This window comes from Trachypithecus francoisi, unplaced genomic scaffold (genome assembly GCF_009764315.1).
Source record: "Trachypithecus francoisi isolate TF-2019V2 unplaced genomic scaffold, Tfra_2.0 Lachesis_group0, whole genome shotgun sequence".
Lineage (NCBI taxonomy): Eukaryota > Metazoa > Chordata > Mammalia > Primates > Cercopithecidae > Trachypithecus > Trachypithecus francoisi.
Window position 1 is genome coordinate 15,590,148 of NW_022681453.1, and position 21,440 is coordinate 15,611,587.

At 43.9% G+C, this 21,440-nt stretch overlaps 1 protein-coding gene across 24 annotated transcripts in view; it reads right to left on the reverse strand.

Annotated features, from left to right (window-relative positions):
• The window catches only part of MAP4 (microtubule associated protein 4), a 231,241-nt gene that overhangs the window by 64,223 nt on the left and 145,578 nt on the right, over positions 1–21,440 (reverse strand). For 21 of the 24 annotated variants that reach the window (XM_033205644.1, XM_033205816.1, XM_033205806.1 and 18 more), the window contains exons 4-8: positions 13,458–13,580; positions 7,240–7,353; positions 4,547–4,669; positions 1,828–2,967; positions 689–811 (exon numbers count right to left, since the gene is read on the reverse strand). In XM_033205644.1, coding sequence (XP_033061535.1) covers positions 689–811; positions 1,828–2,967; positions 4,547–4,669; positions 7,240–7,353; positions 13,458–13,580 — 1,623 coding nt within the window. The remainder of the gene's footprint in view (positions 1–688; positions 812–1,827; positions 2,968–4,546; positions 4,670–7,239; positions 7,354–13,457; positions 13,581–21,440) is intronic. The other 3 variants (XM_033205688.1, XM_033205706.1, XM_033205745.1) reach the window with 3 other exon arrangements.

Here is a 21,440-nt window from a genome sequence, read left to right on the forward strand (position 1 = left end):
TGGGCCATGGAACACTGTAACTAGTAAGGCTCTACAGGACATCTGACCAATTAATTTATGTTATAGCTGAGTAAACTGAGATATAGGCAAGTTATGTAACTTGTCTAAGACCACAAAGGATAGAATAGTGAACAGCTGAACCAGATCAAAATTTGGGTGTCCTTTCTTCACTATGAAAACAGTGGAGAAGGCCAGGCACGGTGGCTCACGCCTGTAATCCCAACACTTTGGGAGGCCGAGGTGGGCGGATCACCAGAGGTCAGGAGTTTGAGACCAGCCTGGCTAACATGGTGAAACGCCATCTCTACTAAAAATTAGCTGGGCGTGGTGGCAGGCACCTGTAATCCCAGCTACTCAGGAGGCTGAGGCAGGAGAATCACTTGAACCCAGTAGGTGGAGGTTGCAGTGAGCCAAGATCACGCCACTGCACGGCAGCTTAGGCGACAGAGTGAGATTCCGTCTCAAAAAAAAAAAAAAAGGAGAAAAAAAATTTAGGTATCCTGATTTGCTGTAGTAGTAATTTTTAAATATATAACAAGCTGACATTCTGTCTAAATCAGATAAAATCTGTCTAAGAGAACTGACTTCATAAACTACACTGCTGATTACCACCATACAACAGGAAACTAGAGACAATGTCTACGACCCTAATTTGTTTCAAAGAGTTCATTTTGTTTTCCTAACTTACCTGAGGTCTCTGAAGAAAGCTCAGAAGGTTGACTGTTGCATGGTTTCTTTTCCTCTAGTTTTTCTAACACAGAATCCTCATCGGCTGGCAAGCTGCACTTTTCCCCCATGCCTGTGACGGTTTCTAAAGATAATAACAGAAAGCACACACGTTTCAGAGAAGCATGATTTCAGCCGTTTTCCACCTGCCAGAAACTGGATATAGGATTGGTTTCTGAGGAGTTCTCCTAAAAGGGGCAGCAAAGGAGTGCAGTGGTAGTTGGAAGCTGAAGTTGGGAGGGTTTGTCTAGTTATGTTACTTTTTTTTTTTTTTTTTTGGAGATGGAGCTTTTAGCTCTTTGTTGCCGAGGCTGGAGTGCAATGGCGCGATCTCGGCTCACCACAACCTCCGCCTGCCAGGTTCAAGTGATTCTCCTGCCTCAGCCTCCCAAGTAGCTGGGATTACAGGCATGCGCCACCATTACCGGCTAATTTTGTATTTTTAGTGGAGACAGGGTTTCTCCATGATGGTCAGGCTGGTCTCGAACTCCCGACCTCAGGTGATCTGCCCACCTTGGCTGCCCAAAGTGCTGGGATTACAGGTGTGCGCCACAGCGCCCGGCTGATGTTTCATTTTTTAAGATAAGAAAAATAACAAACATTTATTAAATTGGTGGGAATGATCCAATGGAAAAGGATTTAAATTGGTGTGAGGGGCAAAAAAGGGGAGACTACGTGGGGCAATATATCAAGTAGGAAAGAGGAGATGGAATCTAGTGCAAAATGAGGACAGGTTGGTCTTAATTAGGAGCAGGAACAGTTTACTTATAAAAACAGGAGAATTTTCATAAGCAGAGTCCATGGATACAGACACAAGTAGTTGGGTAGATAATGGAATAGAAATTTGTGGATGTTCTATTTTATTGCTTGAATTATCTGGAAGAAAAACAGGACAATCAGCAGAGAATGAACATAGAAAAGGTGTTGGAGGTGGGAGGAAGGTAAAGGTGGGAAAGAGCTGTCTAGGAGAGCAGGAGTATGAATAAACTTGCAAAGTACAGCGTGACTGTCTGTACTTTACCTGGCATGATGTTTGTCCTTAGTCTTCTCAAGACTACACCCTGGTAGAGAGAAATAATGAGAATAAGCACAAGCACATACCTGGTGAAATCATGAAAGCAGGTGCAGCTGACTGCCCCACATCCTGCAGAGATTCTAAATGGGAATCCTCACTTATTCCTTTTTGTGTTTGTGCAATTTCCATGTCTTTAATTGGAACTGGTGTTGCCTCTGTTTCTGAGAGTGGTGGAACATCTTTGGCTGGAGTCACATTGTTGGCTAGGGTCAGAATCCCATCCTTAGCCAGGGGTGCTTCTGTTTTGAGGGCTGGGACCTGATCCTTAGTCAGGACCACCTCCATTTCTGGAGGCAGACATACGTTCTTGATGAGAACTGCTTCTGTTTCTGGAGGTGGAGTCAAATCCTTGCCCAGAGCCATTTCTGTTTCTGACAGTGGAGACATGTCCTTCAATGAGCCCACTTCTTTTACTGTGTACGGAGCCACATCCTTGCCCAGGGCCATTTCTGTTTCTGGGAGTTGAGCCATGTCCTTGCCTAGGGCCACCTCCGCTTCCAAAGGCAGTGCTTTATCCTTGGTCAAGATCACATTGGTTTCTGGGGGCAGGGCCACGTCCCTGGCCAGGGCTACCTCTGTTTCTGAGGACAAAGCCACCTTTTCAGCAGAGGATATTTCTGTGGATGATATAATGTCGTTAGCTTGTGCCACCTCTATTTCTGAGAGTAATACCAAACCCTTGGCTGGGTCTATCTCTTTTTCTTTGGGTGGTCCCATGTCCTTGGAAGGGGCCAAGTCCATTTTTATAGGAGATGCCCTCTCTGTTTCTTTGAACAGTGTCACATCCTTGGCTGGAGCTACCTCTGTTTCTGTGGGCAGTACCACATTCTTGGCTGAAGACACATCTGTTTCTGTGGGCCATCTGACATCCTTAACCAAGGCCACTTCTTTTTCTATGGGCAGTTCCATGTCCTTGACTAGTGCCATATCTGATTCCATGGATGGCTGCATGTCCTTGGCCAGTGTCACATCTAATTTGGTAGGTGATTCCATATCTTTAGCCAATGCCACCTCTGTTTTTGTGGTTAGTGCCATGTCCTTGGTGAAGGCCATCTCTGTTTCTTTAGATGGTGCCATGTCAGTAGTCTTCAGTCCCATCATTATTTCCAACACTTGTGCTGGTGGCCTCTCTTCTTCTGATGCCATTTCTATCTCCTTGGCTAGCTCTAAGGGAAATAAATTGAAAATTTAGGACATATCATTGTCTACTCATACCTTTGCATTAAAAATGCTTACTTTCTTCAGACATAAAAGTATTTGGCTTTTGTGACTGTAAGACTGTACACATAACCAAGAAGTTAATGTTAGGTCAGGTGCAGTGGCTCACGCCTGTAATCCCAGAACTTTGGGAGGTTGAGGCGGATGGATCATCTGAGGTCAGGAGTTTGAGACCAGCCTGACAAACATGGTGAAACCCTGTCTCTACTAAAAATACAGAAATTAGCCGGACGTGGTGGCAGGCGCCTGTAATCCCAGCTACTTAGGAGGCTGAGGCAGGAGAATTGCTAGAACCCGGGAGGCGGAGTTTGCAGTGAGCCAAGATCGCAGCATTGCACTCCAGCCTGGGGGACAAGGCAAGAATCCGTCTCAAAATAAATAAATAAATAAATGAAAAAAAAAGCTAACATCAAGTAACATATTCTGCCTAATCTCTGACAGTCGCAACACTTGGAAGAATAAGATGTAAAATACTGGGAGGACAAGTAGTGGAGGAGAAAAGGCAAAGAAGAGAGAAAACATAGGCTTCAAAAATAACATGGGCACAGAATTAGTATTAGAACATCTGTAGGACAGCAGGTCAGTCATGCTTCTTATCAAGAAACACCCCAGAGTTCTAAATCTGTACTGAATTTTTTTGTTTTTTAAGATGGGGTCTCACTCTGTTGCCCAGGCTGGAGTGCAGTAGTGTGATCTTGGCTCCTGGGTTCAAGCGATTCTCCTGTCTCAGCCTCCCTAGTAGCTGGGATTACAGGTACACAACCACCACGCCGAGCTTATTTATTGATTTATTTAGCTCTTTCGCCCAGGCTGGAGTGCAGTGGCGTGATCTCGGCTCACTGCAACCTCCGCCTTCCAGTTTCAAGCGATTCTCCTGCCTTGGTCTCCCTAGTAGCTGGGATTACAGGCACCTGCTACCACGCCCAGCTAATTTTTTGTATTTTTAGTAGAGATGGGATTTCACCATGTTGGCCAGGCTGGTCTTGAACTCCTGACCTCAGGTGATCTGCCCACCTTGGCCTCCCAATTTGTTGGGATTACAGGTGTGAGCCACCATGCCCGGCCCAGTTTTTGTATTTTTTGTAGAAATGGGGTTTCACCATGTTGGCCAGGCTGGTCTAGAACTCCTGACCTCAAGTGATCTGCCTGCCTCAGCTTCCCAAAGTGCTGGGATTACAGGTGTGAACCACCACACCAGGCCAAAAATCTGTATTGAATTAAAAAAAAATTCTGATACCTAATACAATGAAAATGTGGCGAAACAATATATATATATATATACACACATATGTTAAAAATATATATATATGTTAAAATATATACATATTTATTTGCCCATTAACCCTAAGTGTTATAGTTTAACAATTTAATTCCTCCAGTGGTGATATCACTAATATAAGCAAAACATTTGTGATAGTTCTGAAATTTTTATACTTGCTGTAAGCTGCTAAAAAATACACCTGATGATTTATATTCATTACCAATACTGCAACCATCAGCTGATAAAGGGAGTCTCTAATATTTTACCTGCTGTTGGCTGAGGAGGTTCTGCAACAGCCTCTGGGGAAACAAAGGACTCTGAGTGTGGAGAGTTTAAGGCTTCCACAGACCACCCCTGAGGTACAACAGCTGTGTTGCAAGGAGACATACCTAATATTGAAACACAAACAAACACATCTGGAAACTTAGTAAACACTGGAAACAAAAGGTATCTGATATTTAAAATTAGCAGCATATATTGCGAGGCAGACACAGACTCATAAAAAACAATGCAAAAAAAGTTTTTTTCTTTTTTAAAGACGGAGTCTCACACTGTCGCCTGGGCTGGAGTGCAATGGCACGATCTCGGCTCGCTGCAACCTCCGCCTCCCGGGTTCACACCATTCTCCTGCCTCAGCCTCTCAAGTAGCTGGGATTACAGGCACACACCACCACACCTGGCTAATTTTTTTGTATTTTTAATAGAGATGGGGTGTCACTATGTTGGCCACATTGGTCTCAAACTCCTGACCTTGTGATCTACTCACCCTGGCCTCCCAAAGTGCTGAGATTACAGGTGTGAGCCACCATGCCTGGCCAACAATGCAAACAAGTTTTAAAGGCAACAATGCTGACATTCTTCAGGTTTTAGCTAGTTGTTAGTAGGTGGTATAGTATATCCCAGTAGTGCCATTAATCAACATTCATTGGCTACCTTCTACAGGGTAATATAAAGATTTAAAATATTAATGATTGAACTCTAATTCCAACACCACAACCAACATAATATACTATAGTAAAAAATTGTGCGTCTTAATTTCTTCATCTGCAAAATGAGATTAACACCTCCCTTTCCAAAATTGGAAGAAAATTTTATTAAAATACTTTGTAACAGGTTTTCGTTGTTGTTGTTTTTGAGATGGAGTCTCATTCTGTTGCCCAGGCTGGAGAAGTGGCACGATCTCAGCTCACTACAACCTCCACCTCCCAGGTTCAAGTGATTCTCCTGCCTCAGCCTCCCAAGTAGCTAGGATTACAGGCATGCGCCACCATGCCCAGCTAATTTTCTTATTTTTCTTATATTTATTTATTTTTGAGATGGAGTCTCACTCATTGCCCAGGCTGGAGTACAATGGCACAATCTCAGCTCACTGCAACCTCCGCCTCCCGGGTTCAAATGATTCTTCTACCTCAGCCTCCCAAGTAGCTGGAATTATAGGTGTCTGCCACCACGTCCAGCTAATTTTTATATTTTTAGTAGAGATGGTGTTTCACCATGCTGGCCAGGTTGGTCTCGAACTCCTGACCTCAGGTGATCTGCCCACTTCCACCTTCCAAAGTGCTGGGATTACAGGCATGAGCCACCACACCTGGCCTAATTTTTCTATTTTTAGTAGAGATGGGGGTCTCACCATGTTGGCCAGGCTGGTCTCAAACTCCTGACCTCAGGTGATCTACCTGCCTTGGCCTCCCAAAGTGCTGGGATTACAGGCGTGTGCCACTGCACCCAGATGGTTTTTTTTTTTTTTCTTTTTTTTAAGACAAGGTCTCAACTCTGTTGTCCAGGCTGGGGTACAGTGGCATGATCATGGCTCAATGCAGCCTCGACCTTCTGGGCTCAAACAATCCTTCCACCTCAACCTTCTGAGTAGATGAGACTACAGGTATGTGCCACCATGTCTGGCTGAATTTTAAAATTTTTTGTAGGACAGGATCTCCCTATGTTGCCCAGATTGGTTTCAAATTCCTGGGCTCAAGCAATGCTCTCGCCTCAGCTTCCCAAAGGGTTGTGGTTATAGGCATAAGCCACAGTGTCCAGCTGTAAATGAAGAAGTAGACAAATGTGGCTGGGTGCAAAGGCTCACGCCTGTAATCCCAGCACTTTGGGAGGCTAAAGCAGGTGAATCACTTGAGCCCAGGAGTTCAAGACCAGCCTGGGCAACGTGGCAAAACCCCTTCTCTACAAAAAATTGGCCAGGCATAGTGGTACACACCTGTAATCCCAGCTACTCAGGAGACTGAGGTGGGAGGATCAGCTGACCAGGAGGCCAAGTCTGCAGTGGGCCATGATTGCATCACCGCACTCCAACCTGGGTGACAGAGTCAGACTCTGTCTCAAAAAAAAGGAGAGATCACAGCCCAACTGTGAATCTGTGAATTGTCTCCTTTGATTAATCCAAAGAGAGCCTTGTCACACCCAGAGCCCCTAAATCTAACTTTTCTTAGTGGTTAACTTAAAAGGTGATGTATGAAAGGCCATGTTGATTGTCTGGCATTAAACAACTAAAGCAGACCAGAATAAACCACCCCAAAATATGCTACTTTGGCATAAGGACTTTTTTAAGCTGAAGGTTATTATTAGCCTAGAGATGGCACCATAGGAATCTACACAGCAACCTTTACTAACTAGCTTTTACCTACTATTTACTTGTCTCCCACAATTTGTGGCCCCTCTACAGAATCAAAAGTCTTTTTTCCTTCATCTTCTCACTTCTGAAAAAAAAATTGTCATTCTTTATTGAAGAAGCTATATAAGGTGGAATTCTAAAGTCACCTCTTGCAGAGTTACTCATGCTCTAGGTACCTCTCATATACATATGAAATTCACATGTTAAACTTTGGTCTCTTTTTTCTTGCTAATCAATCTTTTGTCATAGAGCCCTAGTCAGTAAACCAAAGATGAGTAAAGAAAAAAATTTTTTTCCTTCCCTACAGAATAAATCCATTTGGAGAGGCCATACCGTAACTGCCTTTCAAGGGATCATTTTGTCCTGCAAATACTGAAGTATCGGCTGTTGCACTGGAGGGAAAGACCAGATCTGCCAGGTCATCATCATGGTACATCTTAAAGGGATCTGGAATATAGAAGAAATCCAAAACTCATTCCTGGGGAATGCAACTAGAAAGATTAATATTTCTCTTCTCTTTTTTTCCTTTTTTTTTTTTTTTTTGAGACGGAGTCTTGCTCTGTTGCCAAGGCTCTGTTGCACTGGAGGGCAGTGGTGCCACCCTGGTTCACTGCAACCTCCACCTCCCAGGTTCAAGCGATTCTCCTGCCTCAGTCTCTTAAGTAGCTGGGATTACAGATGCCTGCCACCATGCATGGCTAATTTTTGTATTTTTTTTGTAGAGACAGGGTTTCTCCATGTTGACCAGGCTGGTCTCAAATTCCTGATCTCAAGTGATCTGCCCATCTCGGCCTCCCAAAGGGTTGGGATTACAGGCATGAGCCATCGTGCCCGGCCAGTATTTCTTATTATCCTATGATGAATATAGATGAGTTGTCAATAGTAAGTAAACTGAGATCATATGTGACTGCACAAGGTAGAGAATCAATATACACTAATTCATTTATTATGAGTTAATAATAAATAATCCCTTCTCTAAGATTTGGTTACATACATCAGATAGCCAACAAATGTATGAAACAAAAAAGGCAACTAACGCTCAACTGTATAACAAACACTCTAAGAGGTGAAAGTACAGAGAAAACTAAATTTTTTTTTTTTTTTTGATGGAGTCTCACTCTGTCGCCCAGTCTGGAGTGCAGTGGCCGGATCTCAGCTCACTGCACCCTCCGCCTCCCAGGTTTACGCCATTCTCCTGCCTCAGCCTCCCGAGTAGCTGGGACTACAGGCGCCCACCACCTCGCCCGGCTAGTTTTTTGTATTTTTTAGTAGAGACGGGGTTTCACTGGGTTAGCCAGGATGGTCTTGATCTCCTGACCTCGTGATCCGCCCGTCTCAGCCTCCCAAAGTGCTGGGATTACAGGCTTGAACCACCGCACCCGGCCTAAATTTTCAATATATATTTATATAACATTCATTTTAAATTACTTTTTAAAAAGAGCCATTAAGAAGCTTAAAAAAAAAAAAACAAGGAATTTTTCACCTCATGTGGACATGACAAAGAAAATTGCATTTCAAAACTGTCTGAATGGGACAGGATAAACAACTGTTATCCTGAGAGAAGAAATAAACTCTTGACTCAGGAGCTAGCATGAATAAAAGCACTCAAAACATCAGGTAAACTCTTTGTGCTTTTGTACATGAAAAAAAAGCAGGGCTGGGCGCGGTGGCTAGGCCACTGCACTCCAGCCCAGGCGACAGAGCGAGACTCAGTCTCAAAAAAAAAAAAAAATAGGAGCTTGCTAAATTACATGTAAAAATACATGATTCTTACAGAGAGTTCTGTCATTTAGTCATTAATTTTTTTACTGGGTGCCTACCATGTGGCAGACCCAGTAAGCTCTAAAAAACCCAAAGATGTACAAGGTCAGGGATGGGAACATTTAGCCACAGGATATATTTTGGTTCAAGTCAAGGGAGATCTTTGTTTGATACGTATTTAAGCTAAGAACTAAAGAACTGAGTGGTTATGAGGAGCAGGACAAACCTTTTCTCTCTCTACATTCTCTCTCTTCTAATCCCACAGTTTAAAATTCCATCTATAGGTTGATGACACCTGAATTTATATCTCAAGACCTCTAGACCTCTCCCCTTATTTTCAGACTTTTATGTAGCATGTTTCCAAATCTACTCCTTATATAGTCTTTCCAACTCTAATGGCCTTCTATCCTTCTATCTTTATTGTAAAAATCCTTGGAGTCATCTTGGGCCTCTCTTTTTCATATACCACAGCCAACCCATCAGAAAATGCATTGCATTGGACCTTCAAAATGTGCCCCAGAACCTGACTATTTATTCCCCAGCTCCAAAACGAGGGTTTCTCACAAGGTTGCAGTCCAGCGGTTGGCCAGGGGCTGTGGTGATCTGAAGACTTGATGGGGGCTGCAGAACCTGCCTGTTAAGATGGCTTATATGGCTGTTGAATGGAGGCCTCTGTTCCTCTCCCATGTGTGTCTCTCTGTATCAGCTGGCTTTCCTCATGATGAGTAAACCCAGAGTGATCAAGATGGAAGCTATGATATATTTTTTTTTTTGAGATGGAGTCTCGCTCTGTTGCCCAGGCTGGGGTGCAGTGGTGCGATCTCAGCTCACTGCAACCTCTGCCTCATGGGTTCAAGTGATTCTCCTGCCTCAGCCTCCCAAGTAGCTGGGACTACAGGCACCTGCTACCATACCCGGCTAATTTTTTGTATTTTTAGTAGAGACAGGGTTTCACCATGTTGGCCAGGATGATCTCGATCTCTTGACCTCATGATCCACTTGCCTCGGTCTCCCAAAGTGCTGGGATTACAGGTGTGAGCCACTGAGCCCGGCTGAAGCTACAATATTTTTTGTAATTTAATCTCAGAAATGACACACCCTTATTTCTGCTATCTATTCTACGATCACACAGACCAAACCTAGCACAACATGGGAGGTGACCACACAAGGGTATCAATACCAGGAGGCAGGGATCATTGGGAGCCATCCTGGCAGTTGACTACCATACTCAACTTTCAGGAAATTAAACTCCCCTGAACTGTTTTTCCTACTCAAAATTGGTCATTCCTTTGTTACCCTTTCTGGCTCCTCTTCTTACTGATTTGAATGATTGATTGATTGATCATTTGAGCTCAGGCGATCAAGGCTGCAGTGAGCCCAGATTGGACCACTGCACTCCAGCCTGGGTGACAGAGGGAGATTCTGTCTCAAAAAAATAAAATAATGAACAAAATATGGTATATCCATACAATGGAATATTACGTGTCCATAAAGAAAGTACTGATAGATGCCACAAAATGCAGGACTTCTCAAAACATTAGGCTAAGTGAAAAAAAGCAGTCACAAAAAAACCACATTATATGATTCCCTTTATATAAAATGTCCAATCTAAGCAAATTTATAGAGACAAAAAGCAAATTGGTAGTTGCTTAGGGTTGCGGTGGATAGGAAGATGGGGGTGATATTTAAAAGGTACAGAGTTTCTTTCTGTGGTAATAAAAGTGTGCTAAAATTGACTCTGGTTATGGTTATAACAATAAATAGATAAATAGACAGATAAGTAGATAGAGTACAATTCAGTGGAATTTTTTTGGAGACGGAGTTTTGCTCTTGTTGCCCAGGCTGGAGTACAACGGCACGATCTTGGCTCACTGCAACCTCCACCTCCCAGGCTCAAGTGATTCTCCTGCCTCAGCCTCCTGAGTAGCTGGGATTACAGGCGCACACCACCATGCCCGGCTATTTTTTGTATTTTTAGTAGAGATAGGGTTTTACTATGTTGGCCAGGCTGGTCTTGAACTCCTGACCTCAGGTGATCCTCCCGCCTCAGCCTCCCAAAGTGCTGGGATTACAGATGTGAGCCACCACGCCCAGCCAATTCAGCAGAATTAAGTTACTCTATTTTGTTTTATTTTATTGAGACAGGGTCTGGCTCTGTCACCCAAGCTGGAGTTTAGTGGGACAATCTTGGCTCACTGCAACCTCCGCCTCCTGGGCTCAAGTGATCCTCCAACCTCAGCCTCCCAAGTAGCTGGGATTACAAACGCCTGCCACCATACCTGGCTAATTTTTAAAATTTTAGTAGAGACGAGGTTTCACCATGTTGGCCGGGCTGGCCTGGAACTCCTGACCTCAGGTCATCCGCCCGCCTCCTCCTCCCAAAGTGCTGGGATTACAGGCGTAAGCCACCATGCCTGGCATAAGTTACTCTATTTATCTACTCCACCTATCTGTCTGCCTGTCTGTCTACATGTCTATCGGGGACAGGGTCTTGCTGTGTCGCCCCCGCTAGAGTACAGCAGCACGATCCTAGGTCACTGCAGCTTTGAAGTGATTCCCCCACCCCAGCCTCCCAAACAGCGAGGACTACAGGCATGTGCTGCCACACTCAGCTAATTTTTAAAATTTTTTTGTAGAGATAGAATCTCATTATGTTGCCCAGGCTGGTCTCAAACTCTTGGCCTCAAGTGATCATCCCACCTATGCCTCACAAAGTGCTGGGATTACAGGCACAAATCACTGAATCTGGCCGAATTATACATTTTAAATGGGTAAACTGTATGGCACCATGAATTACTGGCCAGGCGCAGTAGCTTACACCTGTAACCCCAGCACTTTGGGAGGTGGAGGTGGGCAGATCATCTGAGGTCAGGAATTTGAGACCAGCCTGGCCAACATGGTGAAACCTTGTCTCTACTAAAAATACAAAAAGTTAGTTGGGTGTGGTGGGCACCTATAATTCCAACTATATGGGAGGCTGAGGCAGAAGAATCACTTGAACTCGGGAGGCGGAGGTTGCCATGAGCTGAGACTGCGCCACTGCACTCCAGCCTGGGTGACAGAGCGAGACTCTGTCTCAAAAAAAGAAAAAAGAATTATATCTCAATATAGCTTTTTCTTCACCCTCCCCCCCAAATTACTTTGTATCTAGGAAAGCCAATAACTGACAAATGGTACAGAACATCACATACTAGGTTATTTGAAACAAACGACGAGCATCTTATAAGTTAGATGTCAAAAAAGAAGCCATATTTAAGTGGAAACATAACTTGAGCTCTCAACCTGGCTAACAGGGAAGTACCAAAGCTATTCCTTTGAGCTCTTTTGAAACTCATTCTTGCTAACAACTCTAGCTCTGGGCTACTACAGATAGGCTTTTTTTTCTTTTTTTGGTGTTTTGGTTTTTTTTGAGATGGAATTTCGCTCTTGTTGCCCAGGCTGGAGTGCAGTGGCGCAATCTCAGCTCACCGCAACCTCTGCCTCCCGGGTTCAAGCAATTCTCCTGCCTCAGCCTCCTGAGTAGCTGGGATTACAGACATATGCCACCACGCCTGGCTAATTTTGTATTTTTAGTAGAGACAGGGTTTCTCCATGTTGGTCACGCTGGTCTCGAACTCTCGAACTCAGGTGATCCACTCACTTTGGCCTCCCAAAGTGCTGGGATTACAGGCGTGAGCCACCGCACCACCCAGCCTGTTTTTAATTTTATAGAAAGTAGTATGAATCAGCTTTCTCTTCTGTCAAAAGAGGATACATATATTTGGCAGAGTTAGGTAAGAAATACTGATAATGTATATATAAAGGCTCTAGCACTGTGCCTGGCACAAAACAGCACTGGTTTAACATTACCATAATAATTGCTTCTGGAAGAATTAAGGTTCTAAGGTACTACGGATCCTCTAATCTTCAATGTATATACATTTCAGATAATGTATTTAAAATAGGTTTTGAGGCCGGGCGCGGTGGCTCAAGCCTGTAATCCCAGCACTTTGGGAGGCCGAGGCGGGCGGATCACAAGGTCAGGAGATCGAGACCATCCTGGCGAACACGGTGAAACCCCGTCTCTACTAAAAAAATACAAAAAACTAGCCGGGCGAGGTGGCGGGCGCCTGTAGTCCCAGCTACTCGGGAGGCTGAGGCAGGAGAATGGCGTGAACCCGGGAGGCGGAGCTTGCAGTGAGCTGAGATCTGGCCAGTGCACTCCAGCTTGGGTGACAGAGCGAGACTCCGTCTCAAAAAAAAATAAAATAGGCCGGGCGCGGTGGCTCAAGCCTGTAATCCCAGCACTTTGGGAGGCCGAGACGGGCGGATCACGAGGTCAGGAGATCGAGACCATCCCGGCTAACACGGTGAAACCCCGTCTCTACTAAAAATACAAAAACTAGCCGGGCGAGGTGGCCGGCGCCTGTAGTCCCAGCTACTCGGGAGGCTGAGGCAGGAGAATGGCGTAACCCGGGAGGCGGAGCTTGCAGTGAGCTGAGATCTGGCCACTGCACTCCAGTCCGGGCGACAGAGCGAGACTCTGCCTCAAAAAAAAAAAAAAAAAAAAATAAAATAAAATAAAATAAAATAAAATAAAATAAAATAGGTTTTGAAGAGCAGGGAACTAGAGGGCATTAAGTGTCTCAAAGGAAAGGATAAATGAAGAAGAGAAGGGGACAAATCAATGCTCAGCTTGCACTTTGTGAGCTATATTTAAGCTAAAATATTTTCAGTTGAATGGTGGTTGTAGCTTTTTCACATTTATGTCATAGCACACATTTAGTAGTCATAAGCAAGCCAGCACTTACCAGTCTGGATAGGATTGACCACTTGCTCAGGTTGGAAACAAAAGTTGGTATCTTCTGGCCAGTTCTGGCTATTTGGGTATTCCTGGTAGGCCATTTTCTCTTCAAAGAATTCAGTTGGAGACCCTTAAAATAGAGACAGAAAACAAAAGTTACAAGGTATTACAGTTTTCTCCTCTACTACAATGGAATTTCTACAAAGTATTACAGCTAGTACAATATAAAAATTCCTATGTAGTTAGTGTCTTATAAGAAAACTTTTTTCTTTTAATTGAAAGATAAAAGGAGCTGGGTGCAATGGTGCGTCTGTAGCCCCATTAACTTGGGAGACTGAGACAGGACTGCCTGAATCTGGGAGTTTGAAGCTGTAGTGCACTATGATTGCACCTGTGAATAGCTATTGCATTCCACCCTGGGCAACCCAGCAAGACTCTGTCACTAAAAAAACCTTCAAGATAGAAGGAAATAAAGTAGGTCATTAAAGTTAAAAAAGCACTACAGAGTGACTTCTAGGTTATGCAGGCACGAAGAGGGTAGTGATTTCTCCACATGAAAGAACAAGGATAAAACTGTCAAAAGCAACCATTTCAGGGCACTGGAATTACAAAAAATAAAAATAAAAAATAAAAAAGCCAGCCTAAATAAGTGGAAAGATGTAACATGTTCAGGAATGAAAGATTCAATACTGTTAAGATGGCAATCCTGAAAATGACCAATATATTGAGGAAATTACAAAATAAGCTCATTCCATAATTTATGTCAAAATGCAAAAAACCTAGAAAAGCCAAAATAATTTTGAAGAAAAACAGTTGAAGGGCTTACATAATCTGATTTCAAAAGTTATTATAAATGTACCAACTCAGGCCAGGAAAAGTGGCTCACCTCCGGTAATCCCAACACTTTGGGAAGCTGAGGCAGGCAGATCACTTTGAGATCAGGAGCTCGAGACCAGCCTGACCAACATGGTGAAACCATGTCTCTAGCAAAAATACAAAAATTAGCTGGGCATGGTGGTGCATGCCTGTAATTCCGGCTACTCAAGAGGCTGAGGCATGAGAATCACTTAAACCTGGGAGTGGGAAGGTTGCAGTGAGCAAAGATTGCACCACTGCACTGCAGCCTGGGTGACACAGCAAGCCTGTACCAACTCAGTGTGGTATTGACAACACACTTAGATAAATGGAACAGAACAGGTTCAGAGAGAAACATACAAAGTTAGGGTCAACTGGCTATCTACAAACATAATATAATTCAACATAATTATATTCAACCCAGAAACACTTTTTTTTTTTCAACAAATGATACAGAAACAATTGGACACTTACCACATACCATATGCAAAAGTTAACTCCAAACAGATCAGAGACCTAACGTAGCTCACTTGCTAATTTATTATGAAAAAAAAAAAAAACAAGACAAAGACCTAATATAAGAGTTAAGGCCAGGTGCGGTGGCTCACGCCTGTAATCCCAGCACTTTGGGAGGCTGAGGCAGGTGGATCACGAGGTCAGGAGATGGAGACCATCCTGGCTAACACAGTGAAATCCCGTCTCTACTAAAAATACAAAAAATTAGCTGGGCGTGCCAGTGGGTGCCTGTAGTCCCAGCTACTCGGGAGGCTGAGGCAGGAGAAGAATGGTGTGAACCCGGGAGGCGGAGCTTGCAGTGAGCCGAGATCGCGCCACTGCACTCCAGCCTGGTAGACAGCGAGGCTCCGTCTCAAAAAAAAAGAGTTAAAAAGAAAATCTTTGTGACTTTGGATTAGGCAAAGATTTTAGACATGTCACCAAAAGCACTATCTGTAAGAGACAAAATAAATAAATTGGACATCATGAAAATTTTAAAATTTTGCTTTTCAAAGATACCATTAAACAGCCAGGCATGGTGGCTCCCGCCTGTAATCCTAGCACTTTGGGAGGCTGAGTTGAGCGGATCACCTGAAGTCAGGAATTCGAGACCAGACTGGCCAACATGGCAAGACTCCGTCTCTACTAAAAATTACAAAAATTAGCTGGGCCTGGTGGCGCATGCCTGCAGTCCCAGCTACTCGGGAGGCTGAGGCAGGAGAATCACCTGAGCCTGGGAGGCAAAGGTTGCAGTGAGCTGACATTGTGCCACTGTACTGCAGCCTGAGGCAACAGAGTGAGACTCAAAAAACAAAACGAAACAAACAAAAAAACAAACAAAAGACAACAACAAAGATACTATTACAGAAAATGAAAAGAGAAGTCATAGACTTCGAGAAATATTTGCAGATCATAAATCTGATAAAAGATTTGTATGTAGAAGAGATTATAATCTCTTACAATACAATTATAAGATAAACAACTCAATTTAAAACTTGGCGGCCGGGCGCAGTGGCTCATGCCTGTAATCCCAGCACTTTGGGAGGCCGAGGCAGGCAGATCACGAGGTCAGGAAATCGAGACCATCCTGGCTAACACAGTGAAATCCTGTCTCTACTAAAAATACATGAAAAAATTAGCCGGGCATGGTAGAGGATGCCTGTAGTCCCAGCTATTCAGGAGGCTGAGGCAGGAGAAAGGTGTGAATCTGGTAGGCGGAGCTTGCAGTGAGTGGAGATCACACCACTGCACTCCAGCTTGGGCGACAGAGCAAGACTCTGTCTCAAAAAAAAAAAAAAAAAAAAGGCTAAAATATTCAGTAGACATTTTACCAAAGAAAATATATAACGCGTAATATGCACATGAAGGAAGCCCATCAGTCCTTAGGGAAATGCAAATTAAAACTACAATGAGATCCTACTACACAACCACTAAAATGGCTGTTATCAGGCCAGGCACAATGGTTCATGCCTGTAATCCCAGTACTTCGGGAGGCTGAGGCAGGAGGATCACCTGAGCCCAGGAGTTTGAGACCAGTCTGGGTAACATAGTGAGACCCTGTCTCTACAAAAACATACAAAAAAAAATTAGCCACGCATGGTGACGAGTGTCTGTAGTTTCAGCTACTGAAGATGCTAAAGTGGGAAGATTGCTTGAGCCTGGGAAGTAGAGGCTGCAGTCACCTGTGATCACACTACTGCCTTGGTGACAGAAAAAGACCCTATTTTTTTAAAAAGGCTGTACAAAAAGGCTGACAGGAGCAATTTTGAGAATGTGTAAAATGGTAGTTTGGTGGTTTCCTTTTATTTATTTATTTATTTATTTTTTTGAGACAGAGTCTTGCTCTGTCGCCCAGGCTGGAGCGCAGTGGCGCGATCTTGGCTCACTGCAAGCTCCGCCTCCCGGGTTCACGCCATTCTCCTGCCTCAGCCTCCCGAGTAGCTGGGACTACAGGCACCTGTCACCTCGCCCGGCTAGTTTTTCATATTTTTTAGTAGAGACGGGGTTTCACCGTGTTAGCCAGGATGGTTTCGATCTCCTGACCTCGTGATCTGCCCGTCTCGGCCTCCCAAAGTGCTGGGATTACAGGCTTGAGCCACCGCGCCCGGCCTATTTTTGTTTTTCTTAAAGGTGCTCTTTTTTTGTTGTTGAGACAGGGTCTTGCTCTGTCATCCAGGCTGGAATGAAGTGGTGTGGATCATGGCTGACTGCAGCCTCAACTTCGCAGGCTCAAGCAATCCTCTCACCTCAGCCTCCCACGTAGCTACAAATATAGGCACTTGCCACCACACCTGCCTAATTTAAACACATTTTTTCTTTTTCTTTTAGTAGAGACAGGGTCTCATTATGTTGCCCAGGCTGGTCTCCAACTTCTGGGTTCAAGCAGTTGTCTGGTCTCAACCTCCCCAAGCCACTATGCCTGGCTCTACCTGTATTTTTAAAGACTAGTCAAGTACAACAGTGAGAAGCAGGAAAAGAGTGGAACGTGGAGTTCAATCTGTAACTGACTGTGAACAATTGAGATAACTCACTACCTTTGGACCAGCCTCTTTATTTTTTTAAATAACAGCTTTATTGAGTATAATTCACAAAATTCACCCTTTTAAAGTAGAGTTCAAAGGATTTTTTTTTTTTTGAGTTCAAAGGTTTTTTTTAGCATATTCACAGTTATACAGCCATCACCACTATCTAACTTCAGAATATTTTCTTCACTCCAAAAAAGAAATCCCATATCTTCTCCTTTCCCACTTTCCCCTGCCCCTTGGTAACCACTCGTCTACTTTTTGTTCCTATGGATTTGCCTAATCTAGATATTTCACATAAATGAAGTCATGCAATATGTCATCTTTTGTGACTGACCTCTTTCATTTAGCACAATGTTTTCAAGGTTCATCCATGCTGTAGTATGGTATCTGAACTTTATTCCTTTTTATAGCCCAATAACATTCCACTGTGTAGATCCACCACATTTTGTTTATCATCAGTTGACATTTGGTTGTTTCTACTTTTTGGATATTGTGAATAATGCTGCTATAAACATTCATGTACAGGTTTCTGTGGAAGCATGTTTCAATTCTCTTGGATATATACCTAGGAGTAGAACTGCCGGGTCATAAAGCAACTTTATGACTTAAATATGACTTAATATATTGAGACACTGCCAAACTGTTTTCCAAAATGGCTGCATCATTTTACAATCCCAACGACAATACATGAGGACTCCAATTTCTTCACAGCTTCACCAACACGTTATCTTTTTCTTATTGTAGTCACCCTAGATGTGGTAAGAAGTGGCATCTTACCGTGGTTTTGATTTGGACTGCTCTAACGACTAATGATGTTGAACATCTTTTCATGTGTTCATCTGGCATTTGTATGTTTTCTTTGGAGATGTGTCTGCCTAAGCCCTGTATCCATTTTTAACTGCTACTTTATTTTTAGAGGTGGGGTCTCACTACATTGCCTAGACTATTAGAGTGCAGCGGTTATTCACAGGTGCAATCATACTCCTTTGCAGCCTCACACTCCTGGGCTCAAGTAATATTCTTGCCTCTGCAAGAGACACCTATAGCTGAGACCACAGGTGTACACCACCATGCTTGGCTATCTTTTTTTGTTTTTATTTTTGAGACAGTCCTGCTCTGTTGCTCAGGCTGGAGTGCAGTGGCACGATCACAGCTCATTGCAACCTTAAACTCCTGAGCTCAAGAGATCTTCCTGCCTCAGCCTCAAGAATAGCTGGGACTACAGGTGCACACCACCACACCTGGCTATTTTTTAAAATTTTTGTAGAGAAGAATCTCAAAAGCATTATGCTAAGAGAGGAAAGCAAGACACCAAAGAATATATATTGCATGATTCCATTTATACGAAATTTCTAGAACATACAGAACTATAACAGGAAGCAGATCAGTGGTCACCTGAAACTGTAGGTCAGAATAGGGACTGGCTTTGTAAATGGGCTCAAGGGAACTTTCAGGGTAATAAAAAAATGTTCTAAAGATGGATTACAGTGATGGTTGCACAACTCCATAATTTTACTAAGAATCATTTTGACTCCCTAATTTTACTAAGAATCATTTACTTCCACACTTACTATAGGTAAATTTTTGGGTCTGTAAATTACACCTCAATAAAGTTTTTTCTTTCTTTTTTTTTTTTTTTGAGACAGCGTGTAACTCTGTCACCCAAGCTGGAGTGCAGTAGTGTGATCATAGCTCACTGCAGCCTCGACCTCCTCCTTGGCTCAAGCGATCCTCTCACCTCAGCCTGCCAAGTAGCTGGGACTACCGGCATATGCCACGCTGCCCGGCTAATTTTTCTTTTTTGAGACGGAATCTCGCTCTGTCGCCCAGGCTGGAGTGCAGTGGCGCGATCTCAGCTCACTGCAAGCTACGCCTCCTGGGTTCACGCCATTCTCCTGCCTCAGTCTCCCAAGTAGCTGGGACTATAGGCGCCTGCCACCATGCCCGGCTAATTTTTTGTATTTTCAGTAGAGATGGGGTTTCACCGTGTTAGCCAGGATGGTCTCAATCTCCTGACCTCGTGATCCGCCCACCTTGGCCTCCCAAAAGTGCTGGGATTACAGGTGTTAGCCACTGCGCCTAGCCCTGCCTGGCTAATTTTTAATTTTTTTGTAGAGGAGGGGGTCTCACTATCTTGCACAGGCTGGTCTCCAACTCCTGGCTTCCCGTCTCAGCCTCCCAAAGTGCTGGAATTACAAGCATGAGCCACCACACCTGGCCTAATAAAAGCTGTTTTTACTACACACTTCCTTGTTAGGGGATATGAACTTTTGTGGAGAAGGGAGGCCAAGGGTATGAAAGTGAGATGAGTAAAGAATTATGAAGGAAGTTCTGAGAGGCTGAATAGTCCCAGTACTAAAGTTTAAAATTTCCCTACTACCTTGTGCTGGAAAAACAGACCATGACTTACAGAAGGTATCCCTGGGAAAGGAGAAGGCTCAGCTACAGAGCACCTATAAAAGGACCCATGGCTAATGCACCTACCTCAAGGCAAACTGCAAAGTAGGTGGCAAGACTGTCCCTCATTTATTACTAGCCAAGTCATCAGGCCTCCTCTAAGTGCAAGCTTTTCCCTTCAAGGTTGCCCTTTATTTTTGTGTTTCAAAGAATCAATTAAATCTGATTTCATTTACATGAAGTGTCTTGGGGAAAGATGTAAAAAGAGGAATGAAACAAGATAATTATTTCTAGATTTTGCATAATCTGGAACGTCTTTAGGAACATCTCCCTAGAGGATCTCAGAAATTTTGAGTTATTTTTAATGCCTGCAAGAATACAAGGGAGATAATAGACTATACTTTTTTTTTTTTTTTTTTTTTTGGGATGGATTCTCGCTCCCTCGCCAGGCTGGACTGCAATGGTGTCATCTTGGCTCACTGCAACCTCTGCCTCCCAGGCTCAAGTGATTCTCCTGCCTCAGCCTCCTGAGTAGCTGGGATTACAGGTGCGCACTACCACATCTGGCTAATTTTTGTATTTTTGGTAGAGACAGGGTTTCACCATGTTGGTCAGGCTGGTCTCAAACTCCGGACCTCATGATCTGCCCACCTCAGCCTCCCAAAGTGCTGGGATTATAGGCGTGCGCCACCGTGTCCAGCCCTGAACTAAACTTTCAACTAAGATATCTGAATTACTGTTTTGTAACTAAAACTCTTTTTTTTTTTTTGAGATGGAGTCTTGCTCTGTCACCCAGGCTGGAGTGCAGTGGTGCGATCTCAGCTCACTGCAAGCTCCGCCTCCTGGGTTCACGCCATTCTCCTGCCTCAGCCTCCCAAGTAGCTGGGACTACAGGTGCCCGCCACCACACCCAGCTAATTTTTTGTATTTTTAGTAGAGACGGGGTTTCACTGTGTTAGCTAGGATGGTCTTGATCTCCTGACCTCGTGATCCACCCGCCTCGGCCTCCCAAAGTGCTGGGATTACAGGCATGAGCCAAAGCGCCCGGCCTAAAACTCTTATATAAGCAAAACACTTGATCCCTAAGAAACTTATCTGTTGAAGGGAGAGCGAACACTGTAAATGACAAAGTCTCTTGAGTCTTATGTCAATCTGAGCCTCTAACAGGAGCTGTTTCTCTCTGGGGGTCATGGGTGCTGTCCTGCACATAACTGACAGGCTTCTTCTGCTCTAAGTTAGGAGAAAGGGAAGTACATCAATTCTTCAGAAGAGGACTTTTTCTAATTTTATGCACTCCTGCCTCAGCCTCCCGAGTAGCTGGGACGACAGGCGCCTGCCACCACGCCCGGCTAATTTCTTGTATTTTAGTAGAAACGGGGTTTCACTGTGTTAGCCAGTATGGTCTCAATCTCCTGACCTTGTGATCAGCCCGCCTCGGCCTCCCAAAGTGCTGGAATTACAGGCATGAGCCACCACGCCTGGCCCACAAGTGTTTTTTTAAAGATGAAAACTGATCATCATAATTGTCTTCCATCAATAACAGCTTACAATGGACTACCATGCTCTGTACATGGCTATTCCCTATGTCAACTCCTAATGAAATGTGGCCCTGTACATTTATGTCTAAGCACCTCTGGAGGTTTAAATGTATCATCTCTAACCCCTCGAAGTCCCCCTCACCTCACTCCTTCTCGTCTCTCCCCAGTGTTCTTTTTCTT